We start from the raw sequence: 24,083 nt of genomic DNA, 5'->3' as shown, positions 1-24,083 counted from the left end.
GGGTTGTAAAGACTGCGGAGAGAATAATTGGGTGCACTCTTTCCCCCTTGGATCAAATCTATGCTTCCAGGTGCCATAAGAAAGCTGCAGAGATAGTGCAGGATAGTGCGCACCCCGGAAATGATCTCTCTCAGCTTCTGCCTTCTGGAAGAAGGTACGGGGTTATAAAGACTAGGACTAGCTGCCTGAGAAACAGTTTCTATCCAAATGTGATTTTGGTTTTAAATGCAGTGTAAGAAGTCTCTACGGGAGTATATTTTATTTAAAAATGGGGTATCAGAGTTTTTAGGGGGCTAACCAGGTTGGGATAGCTGGGATGGCAGGCTTGTTGGTTTTTGAATATCTTATGTAGATTTTTTCAATTTTGTTGTTTTGTATGGGACAATGACAATAAAGATTATCGTATCGTATCATATTGCAATGTGTGTGTTGGCTTTGTAGGCTGACGCATGGAGAATTGCAGCTTCCACCAGGAGCCTGCTATTCTGCTCAGTCAACAATAACTTATTAGGCCTTATATTATTAATGGGTTTGCTGGAGTGAAGGACTAATTTAATCGGGCCAGGAAGCATGAACAACAGATGGCCAGAGAGATGTTATTTTCAGCGGGCAGTGGAAGCCTGTAGGAGATCTAGCATTCCCCCCAGCAGCATACAGGCATATGATGCGGGTCTTTGAGGATGCTCTTGACAGCCGTCGTCACTGTCCTCTCCGATGATCAGAGCTCCAGGCAGCGTCTTGAAAAATGAGAAGAGAACAGTTTGTCATTGGTGTTCTGAACTTCACTGCTGTAAAGTCGACACCTCAATTGATTTTCTTTTTTTGGCTGAGGATTATTTGGATGAACTCGAGCCATAAACTGAACTAGTTTGTTTAGCAAAGTGACGAACGTGATCTGGAATTAGTTCCTTTCTTTCTTTTCTTTTTCTTCTGATACTTTTAATGAGGCATGGGGCACACTTGATGTTGCAATCTGGAATTTATAAGAGAATAGTTTCTTTTTAAAAAATGAACTTTCCAAGCTCTGATGGTGCATTTAGCATAACGTCTGTTCTTGTTTGGGTTAAACCACAGAGCCTAGGGCTTGCCGATCAGAAGGTCGGCGGTTCGAATCCCTGCGACGGGGTGAGCTCCCGTTGCTCGGTCCCTGCTCCTGCCCACCTAGCAGTTCGGAAGCATGTCAAAGTGCACGTAGATAAATAGGTACCGCTCTGACGGGAAGGTAAACGGCATTTCTGTGCTCTGCTCTGGTTCGCCAGAAGCGGCTTAGTCATGCTGGCCACATGACCCGGAAGCTGTACGCCGGCTCCCTCGGCCAATAAAGCGAGATGAGCGCCGCAACCCCAGAGTCGGTCATGACTGGACCTAATGGTCAGGGGTCCCTTTACCTTTACCTTTACTGTTCTTGTTTGGGCCCTTGGATTGCCTCCAGATGTTGAGGGGTTCTTGCTAATCTGCTAGTAGGGTTTCGAAAGCTGAGAGGGACACACTCCTAAGCAAACCTTGAATAACCCTTGCTGTGATGCAGTTTCTTCTTCCTGCATCGCTTTGTATTGTAGCCAGAACTCGCTGACCTTGAAAGCAGCTGAACAGGCGTAATCACTCCTTTGCTTAGGACCAAGGAATAAATTAAAATAGCTTTGTATTTCATCCAGGTTTTATTTGGAGAAGAGCTTTTTAAAAATGAAATAGCAGTCTTTTAAAATCAATGGAAACAATTCCAGAGTCTAGAAAAGACAAGGTTTGCGTATACAACATACATTTCAAGCACAAGAATCCTGGGGTCTATCGTCTACCCACCACAGAACTACAATTCCCAGCACCATTAACAAACTACAGTTCCCAGGATTGAACCCTCAACCCGGAGATTCAGTGCCCCGTGCTCACCTGGCATCTCTGGGTGAGGTTAGAAAAGGCTCCTGAAACTGAAGAGCCTTGGCTTTTCAGTGTACAGTGGTACCTCAGGTTACGAACTTAATTCGTTCTGGAGGTCCGTTCTTAACCTGGACCTTCTGGAGGTCCGTTCTTAACCTGAGGTACTGCTTTAGCTAATGGGGATGCCCGCTGCCACTGCGCCGCCAGAGCACGATTTCTGTTCTCATCCTGAGGTAAAGTTCTTAACCTGAGGTACTATTTCTGGGTTAGCGGAGTCTGTAACCTGAAGCGTCTGTAACCTGAAGTGTATGTAACCTGAGGTACCACTGTACAAGCAATGGTGAAAAATCTGTGGTCTCTCAGACTCTCTCTTCCCCTAGCTCTTTTATTTGTGGAGATTTAGCGTGTTTCCACTCAGCAGTTCATTGGGGACTCAGAGATCAGGGTTCAAATCCCCACTCAGCTATGAAGCTCATTGGGTGACTTTGGGCCAGTTACTGTCCCTCAGCCTGGTCTACCTCACAGGGTTCTTGTGAGGGGAGAATCGTGTATACCACCTTGACCTGCTAGGAGGAAAGCTGGGATAGAAATATAATAAAAGATATTAAATCAATCAATCTTTATTACGGTCCAGAGACCCAACAAATTGTTACAAAGCAATGCACAATTCAGACAGCCTACCTCCAGGTTAAACAAGCATTTTGTTCAGACTTAAAGATAGGGATCACTGGTTCTTGCAACCACCGATAAAAACTTCGCCACTGCTAATGTTCTAGCATTTGTCTGGTCTTCCAATAGGAACCTGACATAGTGAGCCTCTGATTTTCCCGGGAAAGGTACCAGCAAGGGTAATATCAGTTCAGCCCTGTCTTGCTCGTATTTCGCACAGTGCAGCAAAATATGTTTTATAGAATCGATGTCTTGAGCACACGACCTGCTAGGAGGAAAGCTGGGATAGAAATATAATAAAAGATATTAAATAGATAAAAGCTTCGTGCAGTATTCACACAGTGCCATTCTCGTCTAAATGCCGTCCAGCATTTAAATGCTGCCCAATATTATTTTCCCATTGTCTAGAGCTGTTGTTGTTTTCAGTCTGCAAATGATACACAATTGATAACTGTCCCTCTTCCTCACATTTACATTGCTTTTCCTTTGCACTGAAATGAAAGGGGTGGCATAAGAGAATGGCAATGTCATTCTGCGTACTGAATTACGCAATTTCACCGCAGCAGACAGCAAGACAAATAATGGAGTTTTTTTGATGGAAGGCGGCCTGCAGTGGAATGAAAACAGTGTAATGAATACAGGGCAGAATGGAAAACGGTTCCTTCTTGCATCCCTACCGATGAATAACATACACAGAGACACTGGCAGAAACAGTAAATCTGGATAAAATGGGGGGAAATAGGGGTGACATTTTGACGTTGTGTGCATGCTGCGAAAAACGGGCCTGCATAAAGAGCACTGAGTACACAACAAAGCGCCCGTAATGAAGTGTTCCTAAGGAAAAAAGGGTGGGCAGGCAGGATCCTACCCAGCTGCCTGCTAAGAAGTCAGTTTGTCCCCAGAATTGCCCTATGAATACAAATGTGCATTTGGCCCTTATTTTTTTTAATTACGTTCAAAACACTATGTCATTTGTGCTTGGTGCAATTTAATATGTTTTAAACCCATTAGGCTACCTGTATTTTATGTCCTGGTTGCTCTGCAATTCTTCCTTGACCTCTTAGGCTCCCGTCACTTAATGTTCTCTAGGGGAGATGGCTGGAATATTTTTGCTGGCTTTTAGAAGTGGGTGGGGCTCCCTTTTTTTGGCCTGAGGGCCAGATTCCTTAGTGGGCAGGAGCTGGCTCTAAGTTTATGGGACCTTTTGTCAAAACACTGGTTCCCCTCTTACGTGGGCCCAGGTAAGCTTGCTTGATGCATGCAAGAGTTTGGCAATTGATGGGAATCGGTAAGAGGAAATATTAATTATATTTAATCCTCTAGAGAACCGTGTGTGGGGGTTAACAGCAAAGGAAAAAAGTCTGAATTCGAAAGCATGGGGCCTGCACCCAGAGAGCCCCAGTAGCAGAGTTTAAATGCTATTGTCAAGCAGTTTAGTGAAACATAGGAATAGTTTATTAAACCTTATTTATTTCATTCTGCTGTGTGAAGCAGCTGACCCCCTTTTACCCTCCTGCAATGAAACAGACTACACAGTGAAGTCAGTTGAAAAATGCTTTACTTACTTATCTGAGGCAACAAACATGCATTGTCTTATGCAGCAGCAATTGGAAATGCAGCTAAAAATATTCTTAGTAGAAATACAGAAAGATAGCTTCAGACATGTGTCTGAAGCTAGAAGCCATGTTGAGTCACGTCCGCCTCCATTGCTTACAGCGTGGGGAAGGAGGGTAAGGGAAGGAAAGGAAGAAATATACCACTTCCTCCCTCACTGGGGGTGAGGAAGCATGACCTAACTCTGTGGTCCTTAACCCCTTCATATACTAACTAGCAAAATCATGCAGAGTTATGTTTGACTGCTAAACGTCCCACAGCAACCAGCACTGGGTGGCTGGGATTCGCCATGTTAACTTACTACCATGCCTTGGCGTGATGTTATATTACAGAAATTAATACCCTGCCAGCACATCACACACACACACACACACACACACACACACACACCGGCAACTGCCCATGGAGGCTTTGTGTTGGGTCTGCAAGCAAAGCAGGCGCATGTCAAGTATTGTGGCCTCTGCGCAGGGGGCACATTTGTAAGAATTAGTAGTGACTTCCGGAAAGTGGGTCGCAAGGCTTTCGCCTGCCTTTTTCCACAAGCTCTGCAGCAGCTACCTCTTCCAGCGCTGTAGTGGGTGTTATGCAATCTCAGCTTCAGGAAGCGGGTGATGCTAGTGGCGTCAGCCAGTGCAGCAATTCAGTCAAATAAACTGCTGGAGCCAGTGAAACAGTGAGGCCAGAAAGTATTGATCGCCTTCCTAAATAAGAATCAAACAGGAAGGGAGGACTTCCTGGCTTTTTGGAATGGCCCTTATAAGCTGAAGGCTGAGGGTGAATCGCTAGGGAGCCAGAACTGGTCCCTTCAGAGTAAATCTCTGGCTACAGCCTTCCTTGAGCATGAGTATTGTTTTTAAATTTCCTGTAAAGTAATTCAATTCTGAAGAGGCTGGCTTTAAGTAATCAAATCAGAATGGCCCTTCTAATGCAGCATCCTGTTTTTACAGTGGCCAGCCAGCAGGACCCAAGCCCAAGAGCCTCTCCCCTCTTGCATTTCCCAGCAACTGGTATTCAAAAGCATTACTGCCTTCTACCATGGAGGGACGTGGGTGGTGCTGTGGGTTAAACTACAGAGCCTAGGACTTGCCGATCAGAAGGTTGGTGGTTTGAATTCCCACGACGGGGTGAGCTCCCGTTGCTCGGTCCCTGCTCCTGCCCACCTAGCAGTTCGAAAGCACGTCAAAGTGCAAGTAGATAAATACGTACCGCTCTGGCGGGAAGGTAAACGATGTTTCTGTGCACTGCTCTGGTTTGCCAGAAGCGGCTTAGTCATGCTGGCCACATGACCCGGAAGCTGTACGCCGGCTCCCTTGGCCAATAAAGCGAGATGAGCTCCGCAACCCCAGAGTTGGTCACGACTGGACCTAATGTTCAGGGGTCCCTTTACCTTTACCATGGAGGTAGGGCAGAGCTACCTTGGCTTCTAGCCATTGATAACCTTATTATTCTCCATGAGCTTCTGGTTCCAGTTGCTGTTTTACGCTTCGCAATGCCCCTGATCTAGGGCCACATTATGGGAAATTAGAATGGCAGCTAGACAAATAGGAAGAGCCCTGGTGAATCTGACTAAAAACTCATTTGATAAGGCATTCTGTGGCTGGCCCAGATGCCTATCGGAAGACCACAAGACCATTGCAATAATGGTAGGGATCAGGGCCAGATTTAGGTTCGATGAGGCCCTAAGCTACTGAAGGTAATGGGGCCCTTTATATATCCAGCTCTCCTTTGTCAACAACAAATTGTCGCTGTTTTTTGTCTTGAATATATGCTATATGGTAATTTATGGACCTAATAGGTATCTAAAGCCATTTGCACATAACAAAATAGGTATTTTATCAAATTAATTGTTGAACTGAAATACAGTTAAGAAGTATATGAACAGTGAAATAATGATTAAGCTCTAACTTGAAATGATCAGGGGCCCATTACTTACATCATAGGAGCCCACACAAAACACTGTATGTAGGTTTTATTTTATTTGTTTTGTATCTTATATTTTGGAAATGTATATGCAGTTTTTTTCCCTTTACATTTTTTGGGGGCCCCCAAGAGAGTGGGGCCCTAAGCGATAGCTTGTTTAGCTTATACCCCCATCGTTCAGCCCGAACACTGAGATCCAGCACCGAGGGCCTTCTGGTGGTTCCCTCATTGCAAGAAGTGAGGTTACAGGGAACCAGGCAGAGGGCCTTCTCGGTAGTGGCGCCTGCCCTGTGGAACACCCTCCCTTCAGATGTCAAGGAAATAAGCAGCTATCCTATCATTAAAAGACATCTGAAGGCAGCCCTATTCAGGGAAGTTTTTAATATTTAATGCTGTATTGTTTTTAACACTTGATTGGGAGCCGCCCAGAGTGGCTGGGGAAACTCAGCCAGATGGGCAGTGGTAGGGGTCCAGCACCAGAAGTCGGCCAATGGCTCAGATATGAAAAGAAGTCTTCTCCCTCTTGGCACCGATTCATAGAATCATAGAATCACAGAGTTGGAAGGGACCCTGAGGGTCATCTAGTCCAACCTCCTGCAATGCAGGAATCTCACCTAAAGCATCCATGACAGGCGGCCACCTGTCATTTGGAGCCAATCAGAGTGAAAGGAGGCAAGTCGGTTGTTGAGGATTGGCTCCTGGAGAAGGCGAGAAGGAAGAACACAAATGAGTTGTTGCTTTGTATGCTCCAGAGTTAAGAATTTAGCCACACTGAAAACACAAGGCGCTTCCATTTCAGGATAACGGTGTGCACCTGAAAAAGTAGATCTAGCTGAAAGGCAACACGTGGAGATCTGCATTGACTGGTGCAACACATCCCTAATTATTGTTACTGTATAATTAGATTATTGCCTAGTCTTAGAAGGCCCTCAATAAACACACGAGACGTAACCGGCTGTGTTCTTAGATAAATAAGGTATACTATTAATTGTATCAGGGACGCGGTTGGCACTGTGGGTTAAACCACAGAGCCTAGGACTTGCTGATCAGAAGGTTGGCGGTTCAAATCCCCACAACGGGGTGAGCTCCCGTTGCTTGGTCCCTGCTCCTGCCAACCTAGCAGTTTGAAAGCACATCAAAGTGCAAGTAGATAAATAGGTACCGCTCTGGCAGGAAGGTAAATGGTGTTTCCGTGTGCTGCTCTGGTTCGCCAGAAGCGGCTTAGTCATGCTAGCCACATGACCCGGAAGCTGTACGCCGGCTCCCTCAGCCAATAAAGCGAGATGAGCGCTGCAACCCCAGAGTCGGTCACAACTGGACCTAATGGTCAGGGGTCCCTTTACCTTTACCTTTATTCATTGTATCAAATTGTAAATTTCAACAGAAGTAACTCATAAAGTTCAACAAACGAACAAAGCAGAAGACCCAGTGGATCAGATAATTCTCTAGTCAGTTCATGCATAAGGTCCATCTGTGTAATGGTGTCTCTTCCACCTGTCTGTTCATAAAGCCCAAACAATCCACATGAAAGGTTTTTACAGTTCCACAAAATCCTATCACAGAGTCTAGACAAGGATTTCCGGAATATTGGCCTTGTTTCGCCGTCCCGGGCTTTACCAGTAGTTAAAGCACATATGTGATATTACAAGACAGTGGATCTTATGGCATAGTAGTAGCTGTGGACCACTTTATGAGTTACTTCTGTTGAAATTTACAATTTGACACAATGAATAGTATACCTTATTTATCTAAGAACCCAGCCGGTTACGTCTCGTGTGTTTATTGAGGATGCTTTACGTGACCGTAGGTTTGTTTGTTGTTGTAATCTTAGAAGGTTGCATAATCTTAGGAGCAGGCCTGGCTGTGGCTATTGTGAAGGGACCCTTCACTTGTGAATTTGCCAGTACACTCCTGGCTGTGTGAAGAAGACACAGCCAAATAAAATTTAATGGTGGAGGGAGAACAGAATTGGTGGTGTCCCGGCTGGGTCTTCCTGGGCTCTGGAAGCTGCCCAAAAATGCCAAGTGGTACTGCTGACCCCCAAAAGAAACATGGCTGAGCCACACTTCATATTGATGCTTCTTGCCAGATATTTCAGTGCGATTGCCTGCCGGGTGTCATTATCTCCTCTCTAGGCTTCTCCTCTGAGCTCTTGTTTTAGTGAACGATCCCTCTTTTCCTCCAACACTTTCCTCTGCCAGATATCTGGGGAAGACGAGGAAACAAAACAATTACGCATGTTGCATAGAGGGGAATCTTGGGGGATTTTAATGAAACACGGCATACCCTTTTGAACTGCTTCTTAGAACTTTGGTTTTCTATTTTTTAAAAAAACCAAAAAAAGCAGAAAGAATACCTGCCCGGTCCATTTAGGAAATATTAGCCTAAGGACCAAAATAGAAATAGAATAAACCTAAATGGGGACCACCCATACCTGCTACTGAATCAGCGTGCGGCTTGGGTTTTCTTCCCCCTTCAGATCCACGAGAAGGAAGAGGAAGAGCTTAACGAGAAGAGTGAAAATGACTCTGGTATTAACGAGGAGCCTCTACTCACAGCAGATCAGGTACACAATCTTCCCTTGGCCTTTCCTGTGTAAAGGATGGGAAATTCTAAGGCACCTTCTGCCACCCGCTCGGCAAACGTGCTCAGCCTTTTCCAAAGAGCGGTGTTTGCCCTTTAGGCAACCCCTCTTTCTTTCCAGGCTCAGCAAATCTGCCTTGAGAAATTGCTCACAACGGTGGCTGGAGAGCAGGTGGAGATTTATGGGCATCTCGAATGCTTTCAGATGTCGGCTTTGCCATGCATCCCCCTATATTGGCTGCAGAGCAAACAGAAAACATGTACAGGGTTGTCACCACACGGCTAACCTGTAGTCCCCAGACCATCTAACAGCGGTCCAAGATTTCAGAATGAAACAAACCCCCGTGTTGCAAAGAGAACGTCAGCAATGTCTAGGCAACACGATGACCATATACATACGCAATAGGCAATCTTTATAGAATTCCTTCAAACCATAACAAGTACAAAGACAAGCTGTGAAGCTTTGTGTATTCAGCAAATATGATGTCCAACGCTGAACAGTGATTCCGGATATTGACTACTGTTTCGTAGAATTCTTTGTCAGCATGGTGGGAGGATGTAGAATTGCTTCATAAACTGAAAATAAAATTTTACAGACGATGACCTGCATTCACATACCACTTTACAAAAAATATAAACCATAATACATACATACTATAATAAGATGGGTGTCACAGCTTGTCTTTCATCGTACACAGTCTGGTACCTCGCTTCATTTAAAGATTTTGAGAGACTTTGAGACTAAAGATTTCATTTTGTGCTTGTTTTGGTTTGAAGGAATTCTATAAAGATTGTCTATTGTGTATGTAAAAGGGACCCGGGTGGCACAGAGCCTAGAACTTGCTGATCAGAAGGTCAGCGGTTCGAATCCCCGCAATGGGGTGAGCTCCCGTTGCTCGGTCCCAGCTCCTGCCAACCTAGCAGTTTGAAAGCACAAAGTGCAAGTAGATAAATAGGTACCACTCCGGCGGGAAGGTAAACGGTGTTTTCGTGCGCTGCTCTGGTTCGCCAGAAGTGGCTTAGTCATGCTGGCCACATGACCCGGAAGCTGTACACCGGCTCCCTTGGCCAATAAAGTGAGATGAGCGCCGCAACCCCAGAGTCGGCCATGACTGGACCTAATGGTCAGGGGTCCCTTTACCTTTATTGTGTATGTACATGGTCATCGTGTTGCCTAGACATTGCTGACAAGATTTCAGAATGGCATCTCTTCATGGAGGTGATGGGAATTATACCTGAGACCACCTGCACGCAAAACAACCCTTCTGTATGTGGCGTGAGAGGGCATTGTCTTTGCCTCAGGCGGCAAAATGTCTCGGGTCATCCCTAGGAGTCCCCAAAGCAGGCAATGGAACATTTTTAAAAACCAAAACCAAAAGGGAAATTCCATCCTGGGACTCTTCCCAGGAAGCACTGGCTCCTAAAGCTGAGAATCCTCCCTGCTCAAACTGGCCAGTGGTTTTCAATACCAGCCCTTTCTCTCATCCCTCACCCATCACACTTTTTGGAGGAAAAATTCCTCCCCAAAATCTTTAGATCTCATATCTTCCGCCTGTGGCCTTGGGGGGACTGGAATATGGAGAATGAGAGAGAGCATGCGTGAATTACCGTATTTTTTTGCTCTATAAGACTCACTTTTCCCCTCCTAAAAAGTAAGGGGAAATGTGTGTTCATCTTATGGAGCGAATGCAGGCTGCGCAGCTATCCCAGAAGCCAGAACAGCAAGAGGGATTGCTGCTTTCACTGTGCAGCGATTCCTCTTGCTGTTCTGGCTTCTGAGATTCAGAATATTTTTTTTCTTGTTTTCCTCCTCCAAAAGCTAGGTGCGTCTTGTGTTCTGGTGCGTCTTATAGAGCGAAAAATACGGTAGTATGTGGGTAGAAACAGCCTCAGCCGCCTGTTGACGCAACATTGCTATAGGATAAAAGGACCATCTGAACAGCTTCTAAAAATAAACACAGACCTGATTGTAGTGTAACGCTGTGTTGTTGGGTATATTTTGCCCGGGCATAAATGTGACAATTGAAGTAAATGCACAAAAAATGGCTTCCGTCTTTTTTGGGGGGAGTGCATGAATGACACAATCACTGCCATTTTCACCAGCTAACTGGGAAGCTTATGAGGGGGATGCCATTACCCCTCAGGAGTAGAGTGCATCCTTTGTGTGCAAAAGGTCCCGGGTTCAAACCACTGCATTTTCAGGTAGGGCTTGAAGAGACCCCTCTCTGACACCCTGGCTAGCCACTGCCAGCTACTGTAAACCAGGGATGGAGAGCCTGGGGTCATCCAGATGTGTTTGAATTACAACTCCCATCAGTTTTGACTATTGGCCATGAAGTTTGGGCCATGTAGCCACATCTGGAGGACCACAGGTCAGCACATTTTAAAAAAAGAAGTTTAATCAGTCACCGATCTTTGCTATTCTTCTAGCTTCCAAGTTCTGTCTTGGGAAGCCTCTAAATGCTTTCAGCATGCGGAGTTGAAGATCCTTGAAGCAGGAGGAGATGGGAAGGGGCTCTCTCTGCCTGAGACCCCGGAATATCACAGCCAGCTAGAGCTGCAATACTAGATTAGATAGACAAATAGTTTAATCTCATATAAGGCAGCATCCTTTATTGCTAACAAACATCTAAGAGGGGGCGGGTGAGACGCTTTAGAGTCATGGGGTACTGCACAATGCGATCTGATAGATTTTTTATTTACTAAATTTCTATATCACCCTTCATTCAAGGATTACAGGGTGGTTTACAATATAAAGACACAAAAATACACAACATAGTAAGATTTAGAGTTGGTGCTCATGCTAGCTGTTAAATTTCACACCGTCTTTCCCCCACAGAATCCATATACTGTGGTTCAGTGGGATTCTTGCTTCTGTCTCTCGGGTTTGAGGAGTGAGTGAGTCGGTCATTAATATCGGGAGCTTATTCCATACTGAGAGGCTTTCAGCTGCACCTGAGAATTTCTGTTCGTTACCATGGCAATGATACTCCATTTATTGAGCGGCTGCAATGACCCACCGTTCCAAGCGGTGTTTTCAGCAAGGAATGCAGGAGACTTATTTACTTTTGAAAGATGGCGGCCTTGATAAGAAAGAGCAAAAAACAAAAACAAGTGATTGATGGAGGAGAGCTTTGTTTCTTTTCCATGGAAGGCATTCCAACTCTTAAATTTGTTTTAGGAAGGGCAATGCTGCTAATAGTGTCAAAATATTTGAAGAAGAAGGGCCATAGAGCGTTTCCCCCTAAAGTCTGGTTGTAATCCCTGTTGGATTGCTATTGGGTCAACCTTGGGATCCAGACACGTAGGTGTCAAGAGACATCCCACAGGAACAATTAGGAAGTGCATTGGGAATTGGCAGGTGGCCAAGTAATGGCCGCTAACTGGAAATCTTCCAAGCCATTTGATAGATAGCAATGGCGTAGTAATATTTGGAAGAGACTATGCCTAACAACAATCATAAAAGAAGGAAGAAGGGCAAGCAGCCAATACAGTCTGCATTATACATTTCAAGCCCTATGATACCGCTTTAAAGAGGCATGGCTTCCCACAAGGAATCCTGGGAAGTGTAGATTGTTAAGGGCACTGATAGTTGTTAGGAGACCCCCATGTTCCCAGAGCTGCAATTCTCAGAGTGGTGTAACACTCAATCCCTCTTCCCAGAGAAGCAGAAAGATGAACACAATAACAACCCCATGTGTGGGTAATGAATTTTGTGCAAATTGTTATCTCATCATGTCAAAGCATGGTTCTTGTTTTAAAATATTGGCAGCACGGTGCTCATCAAGGATATTGCATATTTCCTAAAGTGTATGGGGATGCCTTGTATCTAGCTCGTCTCTGTAAGGATTTGTGGTCTGGAGGGAAGCCGGAGTGGAAAGGTCAACAAAGAGTAGCTCGGACAAAGGATCCAGGCTAGAAGAGGGCCTGGCGTAGAACCCTATTGGTCCCTTGTGTCACCTGATTTCTCTTGACTCGGTAGCTGCAATACCACCTTCTGGCCGTGTGAAATGGTGCAAGGATGGCTGCAGTGGCTGCAAGGATGGGAGCGGGGCTGATGGAGTTGGTGTCCACCTACATCTGGAGTTGGTGTCCACCTACATCTGGAGACAACCTGGTTGGCAAAGACTGATGTGGAGTGCTAGGTTCCTCCATGACTCAGTACCCAAATATTCCTTGTAGTTGTGGTGATCACATAGGGCCCCCGAACGTTTGACGGTCTATTGACCCTGGGCCACCATTGTGATTGCTTTCTTCGCTGCCACCAACCCGTTTCTCCTCACGGGTAATCACGGAGTCCAGACAGTTGTTAACATTAACAAATAATCAAGTTAATTTATAGGCATGAACAAGCTTATGGTTTCAGTTAATTTTTCTTAGCAGTTTCTTAATCCTAGTTCCGTAACTGTTCTATGCGTTCCTAACAACTTCAAACTGATTATTCCAACTGTCTATCTGACTCCACCTAACAATTCCTTTCACTCCCTCACCACACAACTCGACCAACCCACAGACTAAACCTTCCTCTTCCATCTTCAACTCCCAACTCTCAACTGACTTTTGCACAACACTGACTCTCACTCTAACTACTCCTATCAGTTTCTACTGGCCAATCAGATCACACTCATTTTTAACCCTTTCCTTATGACCCACCTAGGAGGCAAACACCACAGTAGTCTTCTCCTTAATAGTGACTTTGTGGCTTTTAGAATTGTGTACTATGCCTTAACACATCTGGGTTATTTTGAGACGACTGGATTGTCCCTAAGCATGTCCATGATTCCCAGATTTTCTTGGGCGCGCTCTCACTTTTCCTCCATGGTTCTCTCTCCATTTTATCATCACAACCTGTGAGGTAGGGCATGTTATGTTGAGAGATAGTGACTGAAGTTGAGCCAAAGACGATTTTGATCTTTTTTTTAAAGGTATTTTCAGTCTCTTAGATTGTAAATTTATAAAGTGTAAAAGACCTTGAGTGTTTTGAGCAGGAAGGTGGCATACAAGTGTAGCAAATAAATGTGTTTGGACTTGGTTGTCATTTATTGCATCTGTGTGTGTTCATGCTGTAACCTAGATGATTCAGGTTTCATCAACGGTATTTAAAGTGCCTTGATAAAAATAATAATGAATGGTCCCTATAAGGTACATTTGCCTAAACTACCCAACAGGTACACTGAAGAAAATGTATTCTTGCCGAGAAATTTAAACATCAGCTAACATTCCATTTTGTCTTGGAAGAAAATAAATAATGCACAGCATTTTCATAATAAAATTTAATGTCTTTCTTTCTTTCTTTCTTTCTTTCTTTCTTTCTTTCTTTCTGCACTGAAGCCAAACATAATTCTTAAGCAGTTTGTTCTTTTTGCAGGTGATTGAAGAAATCGAGGAGATGATGGAGAATTCACCAGACCCCGAAGAGGAAGAAGATATTTTGGAGGAAGACGATGGTGGAGAGACCAGCAGCCAGGCCGACTCTGTCCTTCTACAAGAGATGCAGGCGCTGACACAGACCCTGAACAACAACTGGTCCTATGAAGGTGAGGGCATTTGGGTCTGGGCTATAAGGTCCAGGGAGGATGATCTGCTGCTTTCTTTGGGACAAACTACACAGCACATTAGCTTCTAATCTGTACCTTTAAGTCTAGGGTTTCTTTACACAAATCCCAACCTTTAACACTTTACCCACAACAATGGTCCCAATCTGGATGCTGCCCCCACCTGGAATTTGCAGGGGGGTGGGCGGGAGAAACTCTCACCCATATGATACACCATAAAGCATTCTTTAACCACTTTAAATAGTTATGGCTTCCTTCAGTGAATACTGGGAACTGCAGTTACGGGTGCTGACCTTACAGATCTGCAACTCCCAGCACCCTTAACAAACTACAGTTTCTATGATTCTTAATGTGGTTAAAGAGTGCTTTCAAAGTTATGTTGCATCTGTGACTTCCATGAGACATCTACAGGAGATCTGATCATAGATCCCCAACATCTTGTCTCCTTTGACGTTACTGTAAGATTGCCTCCGAGTCTCCACTGGTGTTCCACTCACAGCACAGACCTTTGAAGAGGAATATAGGAAACTGCCCTGTTGGTATAGTCAAGACCTGTAGTTTGTCTGGTTCTGTATTTCTGTGCTGGCAGCAGCTCTCTGGGGTTTCAGGCAGGGAGACATTTCCATCCCTACCTAGCAATGCCAGGGATTAAACCTGGAAGCTCCTGAAGGTGAAGTAGATGCTGTCTACTGCTGAGCTGTAACTGTCTTCCCCTTGAGTGACAGTGGGGCCTGGTGCAGCCAGAGCCAATGATAGGTAAAGTAAAGGTAAAGGGACCCCTGACAATTAAGTCCAGTCGTGGCCGACTCTGGGGTTGCGGCGCTCATCTTGCTTTATTGGCCGAGGGAGCCAGCGTACAGCTTCCGGGTCATGTGGCCAGCATGACTAAGCCGCTTCTGGCGAACCAGAGCAGCGCACGGAAACGCCGTTTACCTTCCCGCCAGAGTGGTACCTATTTGTCTACTTGCACTTTGACGTCTCAGGGATTCGAACCGCCGACCTTCTGATCGGCAAGTCCTAGGCTCTGTGATTTAACCCACAGTGCCACCCGCATCCCTCCAATGATAGGTAGAGCCAATGATAGGTAGAGCCAAGGAGGAGGAAGCTGGAAACCAATACCACGTCCCAACTGTTTGTAAGTGCTTGGAGGGGCAGTGTCCCCATCTCCCCAATGGACTAGCCTTCACTGCAATGAGCAACACTCAATAATGCATTCCACTGATCTGGATGCTGATTCTTTCCCCCATTCTCTGCAAAGTGGTGGGGTGTCCTCATGACAGCTCCGTTCTTGTGGAATATAGCAGAACTGCATACAAGTGATGATGTCTTTCTTTTTATCATCAGTATGCAGATGACACCCAGCTCTACCTCTCTTTTAAATCAGAACCAGTGAAGGCAGTGAATGTCCTGTGTGAGTGCCTGGAGGCGGTTGGAGGATGGATGGCAGCTAACAGATTGAGGTTGAATCCTGACAAGACAGTAGTACTGTTTTGGGGGGACAGGGGGCAGGCGGGTATGGAGGACTCCCTGGTCCTGAATGGGGTAACTGTACCTCTGAAGGACCAGGTGCACAGCCTGGGAGTCATTTTGGACTCGCAGGTGTCCATGGAGGCGCAGGTCAATTTTGTGTCCAGGGCAACTCCATCTGGTACGCAGGCTGAGACCCTACCTGCCCACAGACTGTCTCGCCAGAGTGGTGCATGCTCTAGTTATCTCCCGCTTGGACTACTGCAATGCACTCTATGTGGGGCTACCTTTGAAGGTGACCCGGAAACTGCAGTTAATCCAAAATGCAGCAGCTAGACTGGTGACTGGAAGTGGCTGCCAGGACCATATGACACTGGTCCTGAAAGACCTACATTGGCTCCCAGTATGTTTCCGAGCACAATTCATTGCGAGAAGTGAGGTTACAGGGAACTAGAGAGAGGGCCTTCTCGGTAGTGGCACCCGCCCTGTGGAACGCCCTCCCATCAGATGTCAAGGAAATAAGCAGCTATCCTATTTTTAAAAGACATCTGAAGGCAGCCCTGTTTAGGGAACTTTTAAATATTTAATACTGTATTGTTTTTAACACTCGATTGGGAGCTGCCCCGAGTGGCTGGGGAAACTCAGCCAGATGGGCGGGGTACAAATAATAAGTTATTATTATTATCATTATTATTTAGCATGAGCTCAAAATGTCCAGTTTATGCTATGCTTTAACACTGGTTTATTTATTTGTAGGCTACCCCATCTTTAGATCCTGGGGTGAGTTACAGTTTTTCAAAGCAAGCAATAAAGCAAACAAAAATGGGCAGAAAATGCCCTGCCGAGTACATAAAACCACATGCCAAAGCACCCAAGCTTAACCCTGGATGCTAAAAGCCCAGCTAATTAAAAACGACGAAGAAGAAAATGCATTGCAATGATTCTGAAATAGGTCTGGCCTTGGATTGCTTTGCCCTTTGAGGGAGGCAAGCACATGTTTTTAAAGGATGTGCAGTAGGTTTGTGGAAGGGAGCCTAGCCACTCACTCATCTCCCGGGATACATATGCACATTTTTAAACATTGGGGGTCATGCTTTTCCAAAACATGCTCCTTTCCCTTTTGACATGTAGATGGTTTGAGTGGGTACATTGCATGTGCATGCTCCTCCAGACACACAACATAATTTCCAGATCTGGGCAGATTTGGTACCTGTTTTCTGTAGCATTGGGCAACAGTGGCGCCCTGGACCTGTTGTTCAGGGCTTTGTAAATTAATATAAGGTTTGCTGAAGGACAAGAAATCTTTAGGGGGGGGACCTTCATAGGGTGAGGAACCCCCGAAACAGTCCAACATGGCCTAAGCATGTTCAGTGGGCATAGAATGTTTATTGACTGATAGGGTGGGTGGAGACAGAAAACCAGGCAGGAGGAGAAATGGAATGGAGCCTCTGGAAGAGGGCATGGCTGGCTGGCTCCCTTCAGCACTGAACAAGAGCACTCTGCACACCTGGCAATGTTTTGTTGCAGGCACATGTTTTATTCTAATTACGGTAAAACCAGCTTCAGAATACCACCCTGCAATGTATAATGGATTGGTTCAAGTCATCTATTCCAAAAGCTTTTAAGCAACTAAAAAAGGAACCTCCAATTTATCTTGCCACATGTTTTGGGGTTGCTATTTTATTATTAAAAAAAGAGCATTTTTAAAATATAAGTTGTTACAAAAACTCCAGGTGGCAAACACCGTGTTGCTTTTCCGCTTGGTTGGGAGAGAATGGCTCTTAGAAGATGATGTTGCCCTACTACAACACATGTGGTCAACAGTATCAAAATCCACTGAGAGTTCAAGGCGAATGAGCAGGATCATGCTCCCTTACCTCTCAAATGTAATCAACATGGGCAGCCAAGGCAATTTCAGTGCCATGACCAGGCCAGAACGAATTGAAATAATCAGTTTCCTCCAGGCATGCTTAAAGCTGGACTGCTACCACCTTCTCATGCACCTTGCCTGAAAAGGGGATATTCACCATTGGTCAATAGTTGCTTTGCACCTCTGGGTCCAGGGAGGTTTTCTTAAGGAGCGGGTGCATCACTGCCTCATTCAAGGCAGATAGCACACATCTCTTCTCCAGTGAAGCATTGGTCATTCTCTGAAGCAATTGATTAAAATTTTCTTTAATCAGGTTGCAACCCTAAAATGCAAACTAATGAGGGCTGCATTAATTAGTTACAGTTCAACACTGCACATGTTGACTTAGGAGTAAGTCCCAGTGTGTTAAATGGATAAAGGATTGCAGCCTTAGATGGACTAGTTAATTTTTTGATTGACTAAGTGGAGCAGCCGATTAAAATTATTTTTTAAAAAATTATGTCTTAAAACTGTAGGTGATGCCTCTTCTCAAATGGTGCTTGCTGTGTATGCTTTTTCCCCATCAGTATTCTTTTTTCCATATTCACATATTTATTAATATCCATTAATTTACTAAAATTCCTAGAACGAGACTGCAATCCTATACACACTTATCTGGGGATAAGTTCCACTAAGCTCAGTAAGGCTTCCTTCTGAGTTGACATGTATTTATTTGAGTGACAGCCCTAGAAATAACGCTTTGCATTAGTAATGCTTAGCATTTATAACGGTATGCATTTATATAGTGCTTTGTGAGTGTTCAGATTAACACTTAGCTTTTTATATAGCGCTTTGTGGGTGTTCAAAACAATGCTTAGCACTGACGTGGCGCTTTCTGAATGTCCAAACGGCAACTGTCTCAGAACATCCTTATTACTTCCTTTGGCAATGCAGCCCACTGATATGCTAAGTTGCTTAAACATGTATGTCTGCCTCTTTCCATCCTTCGAAGGCTTGAAGCACATGTCCGTCTCAGAGCTTTCAGAGCTCCTGGATCGCGTAGAAGGTGCTATCCGGGACTACTCCGAAGAACTGGTGCAGCAGCTGGCTCGCCGGGATGAGCTGGAGTTTGAGAAGGAGGTGAAGAACTCCTTCATCACGGTGCTGATTGAGGTCCAGAACAAGCAGAAAGAGCACAGAGAGGTGATGAAGCGAAGGCGGAAAGAGAAAGGGCTGAGCCTACAGAGCAGCCGAATAGAAAGGGCGACCCAGATGCCTCTCAAGGTGAGCAAGGAATTAAAAACAATGATTTAAGATGGAGGCAGGCAACATCTGGTCTGTTGAGGAGGGTAACATCTCAAGGGTTGATGGTGGGCAGGTTAGGGTAAGGTGTGAGGTGAGGATATTTATAGTAAGAGTAATAAAAAGAAATTGTTATTTAGGGGAATTTAATTTAATTCTAAATTATATTCTGGAAACGTGGGAGATTTCAAGGGGTCAAAAAAAATGGATGTGCCGTGCTATATTAGAAGCAAAAAAAACTTGTTTTGATGAATTGGAAGAGCCGCAAAAAGATTCCATTGAGCACATGGATTGATAATATGGATAGATTAGCTACATATGAACAAATTGCATGTTGATGCAAATTAAGAATGGATAAATATGAAGAAATCTGGAATGAATATTTAAGCAATAAGGCGGATAGTGGTGGGAAGTGGGGGGAGGAGAGAGAGGTGGGAAAATATTGTTAAAAGGGTGCAGTCATAGGTATATCAGTGTATTTAAACCTGAATTGTCGAATTGTGTTATTATAATTATGGTTTTTGTTGTAGTGTCTTTTGCGGTTGTTGTTTGTATTGAAAAAATGATTAAATATATATTTTTTAAAAAGGGTTGATGGTGGGCGGGACTGAAGCTAGCAGTGGATAAGACCAGGATAAAAAAAAGAACGAGCTCATCCCCTTTCCCTCTTTCTGCCACCTCTTTGTCTCCTGCCCTCCTTCTCCCCTTCTGTCTTTCTGCCACTCCTTTCCCCCCTTTTCTTCTCCCTCCTTGACCAGCAGGCTGCAGAGATGCAGGCAGAGCACTCTTGCCAGAGGTGTTAACTGAGAGCTTTCGGAGGGCAGGAGGCTTTTGAAACCAGGACAATGGCTCTCCAGAGGTTTCCCACCCCTGGTTTAAAAAAGGAGGAAGCTGAGCTTGATTCAGAAGTGGAGACCAAATTTTTACTACTCGTCATTTATTTATAACATTCCCCCCGCCCCCAGAATCGACATAGCAGGAAACTGATGCTGCCTCCTGGCCAGCTTTGTCCTTGCAAAATTACCCTAAGAGAAATTCTCATCCACCTAAGCACACAGGTCTCTTAGCAGTTTATGGCAGAGATGGGTTGACTTTAGGCTTCTGTGGTCTGTTGTTTCGGGGTTTTGTTTTTTTTAAACACTAGAATTGCTATCCTGCACTGATGAGCTTCACATTTATAAAGCAAGCATAACCGGGTTCTCTTAATAGTTGCAATCCTATGCCCACTTACCTTAAAATAAGCCTTGCTGAAATCATTGAGACTTACTTCTAAGTAGATATGTTTAGGATTGTGCTGGGAAGTTGTTTTGGTTCACTTTTAAAGGCAAATCTCTTATAACTCACTCTACGTGGGGCTGCCCTTGAGACTGACCCCGAAACTCCAGCAGGTACAGAATGCCGCAGTGAGACTCCTTACAGGGTCCTCACTGTGGGATCACATTCACCCAGTGCTATACCAGCTGCACTGGCTTCCGGTGGAGTACAGGATCAGGTTTAAGGTGCTGGTTTTAACCTTTAAAGCCCTATACGGCCTAGGACCCTTGTACCTATGGGACCGCCTCTCCTGGTATGTCCCACGGAGGACCTTTGTTTTCAAACAAAAAATATCTTGGAGGTCCCAGGCCACAGGGAGGTTAGGCTGGCCTCAGCCAGTGCCAGGGCTTTTTCGGCCGTGGCCCTGATCTGGTGGAACGCTCTGTCACAAGAGACTAGGGCCCTGCGGGACTTGACATCTTTCCGCAGGGCCTGCAAGACAGAGCTGTTCCACCAGGCCTTTGGCCAGGGCACAGCCTGACCCCCTCCTTTGGCAATCCTCACAGAACTCTAGCCCAATGGTTGCCATTAATTTGATTTGAACTGATTTTATAATGAAATGATTTTATAATGTTGTATTATTTTACTGTTGTTAGCCGCTCTGAGCCCGGCTGCAGCTGGGGAGGGCGGGATATAAATATATTTATTATTATTTATTATTTATTATTATTATTATTATTATTATTATTATTATTATTATTATCTCATCTGAACTCCCCCCAATCACATGTGAGCAGAAACAGAGCCATCTTTTGAAATTCAGCATTGCTCTGAATTTTGCAATGCAATTCTCCAGCCAAACAATGTGTAGAGAAATACATGTACTAAGGTAAAGCATGCCTGCGTAGGTGAAAATAACATACAACAATGCATTAGATTAAGTAAAATATAAACAATGGATTATTATTATTATTATTAATTGAATTTTTATACCGCCCTATACCTGGTGGTATAAATGCATTTGGATGAAAATACGCTTCATGAAAATGTGTATGTTAGTAAAGTTCGCCTATAGGAACATAGGAGAAATTTACACCAAGATGCTGATGAATTTTAATGAGCACTTTAAAAAAGTAATAAGAATCACAAACTGATTTGGAAATGTAGAGAACGGAACTATGGAAAAATAAGAAACTGAGAGAAACCAAATGGACAGATTCGCTCACCCCGAGCTGTAAGACACACAACTGATATGTACCAAGTGACCCATTGTATTGACTCTTGCTTGAGAGAATATTAGACACACCTTGCAGGATCAAAGACCTCCTGAGCTGAGCATTGCTTGCAAGAATCCCAACAACCACTAGGTTCCCAGGCACAGCTGTACCCAGATGTGTAGAATGCTGATGTGAACTTTAATCTGTTTTTAGTTAGGTTTGCTGTATTTCATAAAGTGAAAACTTTTTGGGCAAAGTTGTCGAGCTTTTTTTTTTTTTTTTTAAAAAGAGATATGTTTAGGGAAAATGGCAAAAATGACTCTGCCAACATTTTGCTGATTTCCTCCCGGACACTGCTTCGACTGCAGTATTCCGGGTATGTCAACCCTAGTTTATCACTGGTTTTAAATTTTTGGATGCTTTGACTAGTTGTTTGTGTTGCTGGAATTTATGTATAGGTTGGGGGGGGGGGTTGCCCCTCCAGCAGATATCATGCACATGCAGCCCACTACCAAAATCAGCACAGTCACCTTTGTGACTTTTGTGATTTGTCCCCACAAAACACTTCATCACAGTTTCTTCCTATCTATTCAAAGGGCCTTTGTTGCATGATACCAAATGTAAGAATTCACTGATAAATGTATCTATGTACTGGCTCACTGGGAAAACTTCAGAAATTCATATAAACATGTGAGCTCAGCTACTCAGCAGCCCCTCTGCCTGAGTGATAATTCCTGGCATCCTGATACCTGAGTGCCAGACAGGTAGCCATTCCAGAAATAAGAAACCCAGATGAAGACAAAAGGGTGAGATTAACTTGGCTGGGAAAACAGGGAAATGTAAATATCTCTTTTGTTACACTTGATGGGTGTTTGGTGGAGGGCAAGGAGAACCATGGGGCAGGGTCCAGGATGCTCAGATGACTGCCACCAGACCTCCCCTTTCATGATGTAACCATGATGTATTAGTGATGTAGTTTGGGGGTGTGTGTAACATGGGGATTAGCAGCTAATAAAAGTTTGGGTGCTCTTTTGTTCGGGGCTTCCATCTTGTTTCACCTTGTGGCAGGTGGGAGTCCTGTCGCGACAGTCTTCAATAAAGACCAAGCCTACTGGCTGCTGTTTTGCCCTGGTATTCCTGGCTGGTGTCCTTGTTTTTTGTCCAAGGGAGCCCTCAGATTTCTCCGTTAACATGTGTAACTGTTTTCCCCTCATTGCTTTATTCCTTTTATAAACTTGCTTTGAGGATTTTTACAATCAAATTTTATGAATAGAATGGAGGGAAATAAATCCTGTCATAGAAACTTACGGGCAAATCCTAATGTGCTCTGTTTTCTCCTCTGTGTAGCGATTCAGCATGGAAGGCATCTCAAACATTCTGCAGACTAGTATCCGGCAGACATTTGGGAACTCGGCAAATGATAAACAGGTGAGTTCCTCTTCTGAGGAAACGAGACTATTTATTTATATCCGAAAGCATTTCTCAATTGCTTTATATTTTAAAAAATACATCTAAAAAGAGAATGGAATGGCTTGAATCCCAAGCAGCAGCCCTCACATTGCAACACTTAGTGCATTATCAAGCATGTTATCCCAAAAAAGCATCTTAAAAAGCAGAGACATCACCTTGCCAACAAAGGTCCATATAGTTAAAGCTATGGTTTTCCCAGTAGTGATGTATGGAAGTGAGAGCTGGACCATAAAGAAGGCTGATCGCCAAAGAATTGATGCTTTTGAATTATGGTGCTGGAGGAGACTCTTGAAAGTCCCATGGACTGCATGAAGATCAAACCTCTCCATTCTTAAGGAAATCAGCCCCGAGTTCTCACTGGAAGGACAGATCCTGAAGCTGAGGCTCCAATACTTTGGCCACCTCATGAGAAGAGAAGACTCCCTGGAAAAGACCCTGATGTTGGGAAAGATGGAGGGCACAAGGAGAAGGGGACAACAGAGGGTGAGATGGTTGGACAGTGTTCTCGAAGCTACCAGCATGAGTCTGACCAAACTACGGGAGGCAGTGGAAGACAGGAGTGCCTGGCGTGCTCTGGTCCAGGGGGTCACAAAGAGTCGGACACGACTAAACAACTAAACAACAACAACAATCCCGAAAAATGTGTGATGGTTCATGGGGGTGCAAGAATATCTGCTGTGGAGGATTGGCAGACAGGAAAGTGATGCTTTATCTTCCCCATGCCAGATAATTGAAGTGTAATGCCATGTATTGTTTTAAAGAAGCCTTAACATTTTTAAAGTGAAAGTTTGCTTACTAAAGATGCCCTGCTGTACCATTTGTGTTTTTCATCAGTTTGCAACGTGTTTATTTTGAGAACCGGCAGCATTTCTCTCTGACCTATGAATTTGTTGATGCTTGAAGCGTCAATCAATTAAAATGGGTATCATGACTCAGCCAAAGCTTTAGAAGACTAAAATGTGTGCCATGGCTACCTTTTGGCTGTTGAAAGCCCTGCTGCTGATGGGCTGACCTGATCCTTCCTGGACTCAGTGGCGCCACTGGGGCAGGATTTGGGGGCAGATGTCGAGGGCACCTGAGCAGAATGAGGAGGGAGGGTCCTCAGACACACAAAGTCTGGATTACAACATTGTGAAGGAAATCGCAGAGCGGGACCCCTTGTACGTTTCGAGCACAATTCAAAGTGTTGGTGCTGACCTTTAAAGCCCTAAACAGCCTCGGCCCAGTAAACCTGAAGGAGCGTCTCCGTCCCCATCGTTCAGCCCAAACACTGAGGTCCAGCTCTGAGGGCCTTCTGGCGGTTCCCCC

The 24,083-nt window shown here is 44.6% G+C and overlaps 1 protein-coding gene across 5 annotated transcripts in view; it reads left to right on the top strand.

Annotated features, from left to right (window-relative positions):
* The window catches only part of FEZ1 (fasciculation and elongation protein zeta 1), a 49,921-nt gene that overhangs the window by 20,131 nt on the left and 5,707 nt on the right, over window positions 1-24,083 (top strand). For 2 of the 5 annotated variants that reach the window (XM_083588908.1, XM_083588909.1), the window contains exons 4-8: window positions 8,558-8,644; window positions 14,030-14,198; window positions 16,440-16,463; window positions 18,545-18,816; window positions 22,653-22,733. In XM_083588908.1, coding sequence (XP_083445034.1) covers window positions 8,558-8,644; window positions 14,030-14,198; window positions 16,440-16,463; window positions 18,545-18,816; window positions 22,653-22,733 — 633 coding nt within the window. The remainder of the gene's footprint in view (window positions 1-8,557; window positions 8,645-14,029; window positions 14,199-16,439; window positions 16,464-18,544; window positions 18,817-22,652; window positions 22,734-24,083) is intronic. The other 3 variants (XM_083588911.1, XM_083588910.1, XM_083588912.1) reach the window with 3 other exon arrangements.

Source organism: Podarcis filfolensis, assembly GCF_964270895.1.
Source record: "Podarcis filfolensis genome assembly, chromosome: 15".
Lineage (NCBI taxonomy): Eukaryota > Metazoa > Chordata > Lepidosauria > Squamata > Lacertidae > Podarcis > Podarcis filfolensis.
This window is presented reverse-complemented; position numbering and strand designations above follow the sequence as displayed.